Source organism: Puma concolor, chromosome A1 (assembly GCF_028749965.1).
Source record: "Puma concolor isolate L17-30 chromosome A1, mPumCon1.1.hap2, whole genome shotgun sequence".
NCBI lineage: Eukaryota > Metazoa > Chordata > Mammalia > Carnivora > Felidae > Puma > Puma concolor.
The window spans coordinates 143,411,050-143,420,799 of NC_141667.1; the positions used below are offsets into that span (position 1 = coordinate 143,411,050).

Consider the following 9,750-nt stretch of genomic DNA (forward strand, 5'->3'; position numbering starts at 1 on the left):
GACAGACAGAGCATGAACGGGGGAAGGGCACAGAGAGAGGGAGACACAGAATCGGAAACAGGCTCCAGGCTCCGAGCCATCAGCCCAGAGCCTGACGCGGGGCTCGAACTCACGGACCGCGAGATCGTGACCTGGCTGAAGTCGGACGCTCAACCGACTGCGCCACCCAGGCGCCCCTTTAACTTTAAATTTTGGCAAAGAACCTTTTCAAATATTCTAAATTCGAAAATTATCCAAGACTGTAACAGCCAGTATCTGAATTTGGAAAACAATTTGATTTTTTGTTTTCACTGATTCATTTTAACCAACCATACCAGGTATATATTCCAAGGAATTTCTTTCTGGTATATTTCCTGGTTAAATGACTTGAGTTTGGTATGTTGTAATTAACATTTTTCTCATTTTTAACCGTATGTTAAAAATTAGTACTGCTTCAATATCTTAACGGCATTAATACTATTTAAAATATAATATTTAAAGAGGGCCAGTTTTTAAAAAGAAGTCCAATTTAGTTCCACATGATGGCATATGAGAACCACAAAAATCTTTTTCCAGATATGAATAGTATCAAATTTTCCTCTCTTGTATTCTCTCCACTTACAAAGACCCACAAGCCCCTTCCAAAAACAAACAAAAAACCCCTTTCTAGCCTCCCACCTATAAAGATTTCCCTAGAAGAACAAAACAAAAAGCTAAAGGATGCTTACTATGACAGAAAGTGTTGGCAGGAGAATGCTAATTCAGCCTCCATTTCTCTACCAACACCCAGAGAGCTGCAGTCAGTCTTTTGACTTCTAATCTGGGTCCCCTTAGCTGTGAACACTGGGTTGTCTAACACAAAAGAGAGCCTGGAGCTCTAACATGTTTGCTTTCTCTTCTAAAGCAAAGATGTTTAAATTTCAAACTAGAGACAGGAAGTCCTAAATATTAACACAATCTGTCCCTTATAAATTACCTCCCTTTCCATTTCACTTGAAACACAGTTTCAACACTAACTATAGATAAGCTATGAAAAGAAAAAAACAATCTATTGTATATTAAAGCATATATGTCATCAGTATTCACAGAAATACTAGAAAATCTAGATTCCAATTAACTGTGACTCTTTTTAACTTATCATTTGTCCTTTATAAACAAAATAGTTTTTATTCTAAAAACAAAAGTTTTCAACAGATCAGGACCAGGTTGCTCACATATTTTCACTCTAAAAGCAGTAGGAAATTAACAAGGAAAAAAAGAGTAAGGGAAGAATTCAGTTAAATAAAGAAAAAATAAAGAATTTTTGCTTAGTGTACAGGAAATTTTTCCCCGTTGTTCACCTGATATTGAGGATAAAACACGTAACAAATAACTGAGAAAAATTTCAAGAAACTTTTTTAAGTTTATTCATTTATTTTGAGAGAGAAAGCCTGTGCACAAGTCAGGGAGGAGCATTAAGAGAGGGGAGGATCCCAAGCAGGCTAAGCACGGTCAGCACAGAGCCCAAAGTAAACCTCACCACAGTGAGATCATGACCTGAGCCCAAATCAAGAGTTGAACCCTTAACGACTGAGCCACCAAAATGTCCCTAAAGGAACTTAAATAGAAATATTTTATTTGGACTCAAATATAAATTATTAAAGCTATTTTAAAATACAGCATTTTAATTATATCCCAATGTCTTCTGTATGTCTTATTCATCAATTCAACCAGTATTTATGTGCCAAGCATTAGAATAAGCATGACTTGAATTTTATAATAACTGTCATTTTTGAGGGTTTTACATAAACACTGAACATAGTACACTATGAATAGGTAACACTTTAGCTCTATTTTACAGATGAGAAAAAAAGGAATTTAGAGAGTATAAAAGAACTTGCTCATGGATATACAAAGAGCTGTAAGGAACTAGGCTGGAAATCAAATCCAAGTAATGACTCTACTAATAGGAGTCACCACTACTTTAATCACTGTTCTAGATGGTCATAAGGAAACCATGGGAGACACACACAAAGCAATACTGGTTAATGATATAATGAAAGTACAAATAAAGTGCTTTGACAGCAAGACAGACGTGGTCACTGCCTTCCAGAAGTTCTCATACTAAGAGGGAAGTCAAAATATTTGATGCCAGTTTAAGTAGTAAAAGTGTATCTAATACTTAGACAAATTGTATTACTAAGGGCATATTTTAAAATCTAGAATTCATGAGGGCAGGCATTCAATTTCAATTTGAAACCTGTCAGACTTGATTTGGAAAACAGGATTTCATTTCTTGTAATCTTTCAAAACAAGAACAGTTAGTTATCTGCAAACATGCAAAGGGAGGAATTACAAACACAGGATGTCTTCACAAAAGGCATAAAGTACCAGGAGGAATAAAACCATTCTTCAAGGGGGCCTGCAACAGGAAGATCTCAGGTCCCTCCCTCTAGCAATACTGAAATTTAGAGATTTTTTTATTCTATATATACCATCTACCATTAAGGTCTGTTACCTTCCTATCAAGTACAAATCAGAAAATGTTAAAAACAGAATTCAAGGAGTAAACAATAAATAGATTTTGCTTTTTAACGTAAAAAACAACTTGAAGAGACATAAATTTAAGATGTATATTAGGGTGTCAAGGAAACCGAAGGCGCGAAACTTGGTTTATAACACAACTACCAACTTAATGTTGAAGAGTCGGGGATGGATTGGGTACAAAGGAAGATGACTGTTAATCCTTAAACTACCACCCAAATTACAGAGAATTGGGATCTCTTTATACTAAACAGACAAAAATTTATTTTTATCGAATTCACTAGAATTCTTCCTTAGATCTGGGAGAAAGCAGCAGTATGCTTGGTGGGAGATGATTAAAGTCTAGTTTATGGAAATAGATTTTAAAGATTTTTAATTTTTTTTAATTAAAAAAAAAATTTAAGTTTACTTATTTATTTTGAGAGGGAGAGAGAGAGTGCGTGCACAAGCAAGCATGAGTAGGGTAGAGACAGAGAGGGGAGACAGAATTCCAAACAGGCTGCATGCTAACAGCATAGAGCCTGATGCAGGGTTCGAACTCACAAACGTGAGATCATGACCTGGGCTGAGATCAAGAGTTGGATGCTTAACCAACTGAGCCACCCAGGTGCCCCCAACTTTTTTTAATGTTTATTTATTTTTGAGAGATCATATGAGCGTGAACAGGGGAGAGGCAGAGAGAGAGAGAGGGAGACAGAATCTGAAGCAGGCTCCTCGCTGTCAGGGCAGACCCCCACTTGTGGCTCAAATCCTGGAACACTGACATCATGACTTGAGCTGAACTCAGACACCCAACCAACGGAGCCACCCAGGCACTCCGGAAATAGATATTAAAATAAGGTCGCAGAACTGAGCAACAAGCTACATGATGGTATAGAATAACCATATATAGTCTCTGGCACATTACCTCACCTCTTCTTTAAAATAACATGGAGGTGGGGTGCCTGGGTGGCTCAGTCGGTTAAGCGTCCAACTTCGGCTCAGTTCATGATCTCACGGCTGGTGGGTTTGAGCCCCAAGTCGGGCTCTGTGCCGACAGCTCAGAGTCTGGAGCCTGCTTCAGATTCTGTGTCTCCCTCTCTCTCTCTCTGCCCCTTCCCCACTCAGACTCTGTCTCTCCATCTCTTAAAAATAAATAAACATTAGAAAATAGTAATAATAAAAATAAAATAACATGGAGGCATCCACCACGGTTTTATATACACTTAAAAGGATATTCTAGGTGTATAAATAGGTCAGTCTATTGCATGTGTTTTGAAGTTCACACTATGGCTTACAGATTCTGAAAGCCTTCTTAAAGAAAGTTGCTAGAATTTGCATTGGATAAAGCACTCATGTAACTTTAGGAGATGTTACCATCCTGTAATCTTCCACTAGGAAAACCTCCTTAGGGCACTGTTTATTTCCTCCATCTAAATAGCAAGAGCAGAGAGCAGTGTCCAGCTACAGAAAGTCTACAACTTTCAGTTCAGTGAGACCCTCAGAATTCAATCTCCTCCTAAATATTCAGGCTAGATTACCATTTAGAATTAGAATCTCCAAAAGCTGCTAATGTCAAATGCAAGCTAAGGTGTGTACTAGTATCTCCAGAGTGGAGGTACAAACTGTCCAAGAGCAAAATACTTAGTTGCCGCAGATCTAAAAGCACAATTTAGGGATGGAACACCTGTACCATGTCAAATCATGACTATTATTTAATCTAATACTTATTCTGACTGACAAAGACCACAAAACAATTCATAGGAGAAGAAAATCTGGGGGATCTGCGAAGCTTTTTTTTACTTTGTCTCACTGTTAATGTAAAAATAAGTTTTACTTGGGGCGCCTGGGTGGCGCAGTCGGTTAGGCGTCCGACTTCAGCCAGGTCACGATCTCGCGGTCCGTGAGTTCGAGCCCCGCGTCAGGCTCTGGGCTGATGGCTCAGAGCCTGGAGCCTGTTTCCGATTCTGTGTCTCCCTCTCTCTCTGCCCCTCCCCCGTTCATGCTCTGTCTCTCTCTGTCCCAAAAATAAATAAACGTTGAAAAAAAAATTTTTTTTTAAAATAAAAAAAAATAAAAAAAAAAAGTTTTACTTTTCATCACAACTAAGAGAGAGCAACACAAGTTGTAGCAAATATCCTCAGCATTATAAATAAGTTTATATATCCAATCCTGACTTACAGTTTGAAATTATTATAAAAACTATAGTTAAAGCAGAAAATGCCACTATACTGCTAAGTAGCCCGAAGTTTGGGGCCCTCTTCCTTCCAACATCTGAGGAAGACAAATGAAAAAGGAGTCACTTTCAGGTACAGAAGAGTTTTATTGAAAAACTGTAACGTAACTTTAAGTAATTGATGTGAGCAATCTAAAATAAATAACACTTTCCCAGGATTTCTAAACTGCTACACATGGAATTCAAAGGATGGCAGGAGCGAATTGTTTACAAAAAATATTTTTTTCTTTCCAAAGTTATTTATGGGTGAATTTGAAGAGAAGTAAATGAAAACACCGCTTTCACTGTATTACTCAGCGCTAGATGTTGATAGCAAACAATCAGTAATTGTTTTAAGACACCCACTTAAAAAAGAAAAAAACACATAACAACTACAAAGATACTTGACCTTAACTAAGAAATGAAACCAATCCCAACTATTTCTAAATTTGACAATTTAAGCCAATAGAGCAGGGTAACGAAAAGCCTTCATACACATCACAACAACGATTTCTGGATAAACGACTGTGGGAAACCATCCCAGTCTTAAGGACGTCAGCCTAGAAACTTTAAAAATCCTACAAAACATTCTAACTTCCGAGCCAGTACCTCGATGACCGACATGTTTCTACCTCCTTCGCTCTCAAAAGCCAGGTCCGCCCGGTCCCAGGGGCGCGGACCCGGGGACCCCAGTGCGGAGGGGACCAGGCGTTCTCGGCCTCGGCCCCGCGATTCTGGGCCGCTCCCGGCTGACTCAGGGGCGCGGACCGGGCACGGGCGACGCGGGAGCCTCCCTCACTCACCGTGAAGCGCTGGTCGCCGACGCTGCCCACGGAGAAGCAGTGGTCGCCAGGGTTCACAGCCCCGGTCAGCACCTGGTGCAGGTTCATGTCTGCGTCTTATTCCAGCAACGGACGCCGCGTCCGGCTCATGCCCAGGGTCGGCGGCCGCTTCCCTCCCTCCTTCCCTTAGGGGCGGCGGCCGCTCTTGGGCGGCGACGGAGGCAGCGACAGGCGCCAGGAGCCGGAGCCGCTCAGCCGGGGCCCGCAGTTCATCCCGAGCCCTGGCGGGCAAGGCCCGGAGGGGGCGGGCCGCCGAGAGGGCGCAGCGCCGCGCTCGTCCGCGCACCTGTCACAGCCAGCGGGAGGCCCAGGTGAAGCTCGGGGTCGACTCAAAGGCCGAGACCCCGGGCCGACTCACCGGCCAGCAGGGCCGCGGCGTCCACACACTTCCTCTGGGCTCGGGGTGGCTGGCCCTGACGGATCCCAGTGGCGCAGACAGCACGCGCTCGCCTTCACCGCCTGACCTGTCCCTTCCCGGCTCCGGTGCCCGTCACCCCCACTGGCCTTTGCCGCTCACTACGCGTCGCTAAGTCCCTTCAGCAGAAATATCGCGAGGCTTTCCGCGATGAAGAGGGATACTGCGGTAAAGGACGCACTTTTTTCACCACAGTTTACAGATCAGCAAGTGGCTACGAAAACGCCTCGTCTAGTCAGATGCTGGCCAATCCCGAGCTCCAGTCTACGTAGGGCCCCGCCCACCACTGAGGACAGGCCAATCTCGTTGAGTCTGGTAAGTGAGTCTGTCTGTCTGAGCTGATCCAAAGTAAGGAGGCCAGCAGAAACCCAGTGAGCCCAGAATGAGGTGAGAGTTGTCAAAAAATGCTTTAGGTTACGGCTTAATCTGTCGGGCCAGAAAGCTTGAAAGGGAGAAGTGCATTATAAGTGGAGCTGCAGTGTCCTCTGTCCTGGTAGAAACTACAAGTCCCAACAGGCACTGCTCCGCTAAGGCGGCGCTTGTCGACTTCCAAGTAAATGTGACCCGTTCAGCATCTGTTATCCCGGCGTGTGGTTTCTCCTGCTTTACGCGTGTTTCCAGCGCACCAAACGGGCTTAATTTGAAAGACTTAAATACTCGACAAGTGTTCAAATGGAGTGTTTTCAGCTAAGTTTTCCTTAACCTACGTTTTGAACTAGTGCTGATAATAATATTGCAGCAGCCCTGCGTTGAGCGTTTGTTTGGGAAAAACCCAAGGATTCCAAAATGATTATTAGTGTCACAGTTACAACCGCTAGATACTCTCAGTGTATTTTGACACAAGTTTTGTGTTATTATCGATAACGGTCTGTTTATATGTCTCCTTCCGTATATTTAAGCCTCTTGAGTACAGACTGTGTGGTTCGCCTCTGTATTCCGAGTGTGGGGCTCAGGGCCAGCTCCACTGTAGGTGTTGAGTAAATGTTAAACGAGTGAATGTAGATAGGAACTCTCCACCTAAAAGGAGTAGTTTCTTAAAAATTGCTAAACTGATTTTTATATCCTTTTGCTGGGGTGAAAAAAAAAAAAAACACTTTCACACCAATACTTGGACGGGAGGAGTATTAATTTTATTTATGCTTTGCCAAAATGTTTTGTAATGTGTACATTTAATTTTGCAATAAAAAGTTACTTAAAAACCAAATTTAAGAGCCATCTCCCATTTTCAATTTGACAGATGTAGGTGAATTCCATTATTTATCCCAGTTTCTTTATCAAAAGAAGGGACTTAAAACTTAATTTGTTTTAAAAAACTGTTTTATTGATGTCTGACATACTTACAACTTAATCTGTATTTTAATTACTAATTTAAAATATTATTCAGGGTGGCTTTAACTTAATTTTATATTTAGACTCTAAATACGTTTTCTCTGTGTTCCACATAAATTGTATCTGGCCCAGCATGTTTTACTCATTCTGTCCTGCCCAGCTTTTACTTTTCAAGGGCATGCAGTATAGCAGAATAAAAGAAATTCAGTGGCCTGGTAGTTAGGAAATCTGAGATCTAGTGTTAATCTCACGTTGGCTGTGTGACCTTGGAAAGATTTTTGTTAACTTTCAGACTCGTTTTCCTCATCTGTAAAATCAGCAAGTTTAATTTATCAACAACATTTTCATTCCTGCAACTCAGTACATCTGTTAGTTTTAATTAAATTCCTTCAGCCTTCAGTTAGACTACCTGAGTCTGAATCCTGGCCTTACTGCTCACTTAGGTTATTTAATCTCTCTGTGCTTTACTTTCCTTATCTATGAACGGGAGATAGTAGTAGACTTTCTTCTTTTAATTATCACGAGGATTAAGTGAGAACAGTATTTGGTCCATAGAATTCAATAGATGTTAGCCATTATTACTATTATTACTGTTATTAAATGAACTTAACCTTTTGACATAACACTTACTCTTTCTAAGGTTTTCCAAATAGTGTCAAACCCCAGCACAAATCAGACTTTCCAGGGAAGCTTAAGACTACCACAAAAGTTCTGAGGATGTTATAGTCTATCTAAAACTATGGCCCTACAATATCTGATGGAAAGCAAGGGTATTCTTTTGCTTCTTATTCATCAGAAATACTTCTACTACTTTATTAAATTGCCTGTTAAGCAACCTGTCTTTGATATAAAGCAGATGAACTGTTTCAGTGACACAACTAAATGCTTGTAATGTATCTTTTTTCTTCTACTGCAATTCTGGCCTACTGTCTGGTTTTATACAGCCCAGAATTGAGAATGCTGTTTACATTTTTAAATATAAAAAATATATATATGAATAGAAGAAGAATATTTAATGACACATGAAAATACATGAAATTCATATGTCCTTAAATAAAGTTTTATTGGGATACAGCCATGCATAGTCATTTAGGTGTTACCTATGGCTGCTTTCACACTACAAAGGCAGAGTTAAGTACACCTGACCTTGGAGCAATGCGGAAGAAGTTCTAGTCTTAAAGGGGAAGGAGGAATTTCTTTATACTCAGTGGGTGGTGACAGTGTAAAGAACAACAAACAGGCTAACCTCTGAGATCTTGGAGGCAAAAAAGGAATACGTATGAAGCCAATTCAGATTGGGAAGCAGTCATGCCTGTTCTTCACTCTCTGATTTCCTGAAATCCTTCTCATTACCCTTAATGTAAATTTCCTACCTTCCCAGTGCATGTGCCAAGGGAGCCACCAGTTGGGACGTCCGGCCCCATTGCCAACACTCACTTGATGAAGGAGGTTGGAAGTAAACAGAGTCCCTCATCCTATATCTAAGGCTGAATTAGGGGGACTGTGTTGCTGGCATTTCACACAAGCATTATGAACTTACTATTTCATCAAAATAATATGAGGGTTTCTGGTGCATCTAAGACACTGACTGCCCCAGGAACCCGCCTGAACTTTTAACAACAAGCTTGCTATCGCAAAATCTATCAGGGATATTACAGGTTACATAGATATTTGAGCAATGAAATAGGACCCTAATCATCATTTATAATATTGTTACCATAGAAAAATTAATTCTGATACCTCTTAAAATTTGGAGATTGTCATTAAATACTCTTGGCTCATACTCACTTGCTCAGTTGAGGAATTTTCCACCCATAAGCATTTAAAGGGCAGTTATTTATAAAAAGCTACTATTTTATTAAACACCCACTCTACACTGTCATACGTGTTTTATTTATTTCATTTAAATCTCAACAAACTCTTGAGGCACCTGGATGGCTCAATTAGTTAAGCATCTGACTCTTGAGCTCAGCTCAGGTCTTAATCTCAGGGTCATGAGTTCAAGCTCTACATTGGGCTCCATGCTGGGTGTGAAAGCCTACTTTAAAGATAAAAATTTAAAAATCTCAACAAATCTATAAAGGTAATATCTCTGTATTATAAATGAAGAAACCTAAACTTAAAAAGACTACATATTGACCAAGATCATATTAGATTTGGATCATATCACCACCCAAAGATTTGAACTCAGATTTCTTGGGCTGCAAAGACCCTCTAAGTGTTTTCCAAAGACCCCTGAATCCCAAAGTGAATACAGTCAGAGTCTATCACTTCCCTCCTTGCTAACAAGGTAAGAAGAGATAGGGAGGTGAGATGACTTCTTTAAGTAAGTCACTTCAGTGATTTTTCTAGTAGGAAGAACCATCTTCCCCAAACACTTTTCTCTTCCCCTTCCTAATGATGGAAGAAAAGCTGATCTCCTTACCTTGACCCACTCCCAAACTATAAAGACCATGCTTTGTTGAAAG

General features: G+C 40.6%; 1 protein-coding gene across 6 annotated transcripts in view; it reads right to left on the reverse strand.

Moving 5' to 3' along the window:
- DMXL1 (Dmx like 1) overlaps window positions 1–6,127 on the reverse strand; it is a 134,954-nt gene extending 128,827 nt beyond the window's left edge. For 3 of the 6 annotated variants that reach the window (XM_025924858.2, XM_086705714.1, XM_086705711.1), the window contains exon 1: window positions 5,500–6,126. In XM_025924858.2, coding sequence (XP_025780643.1) covers window positions 5,500–5,586 — 87 coding nt within the window. In that variant the 5' untranslated portion in view covers window positions 5,587–6,126. Of the gene's footprint in view, window positions 1–5,499 lie in introns of all 6 variants that reach the window. The other 3 variants (XM_086705712.1, XM_086705710.1, XM_025924859.2) reach the window with 2 other exon arrangements.
- Window positions 6,128–9,750: the final 3,623 nt, after the last annotated feature.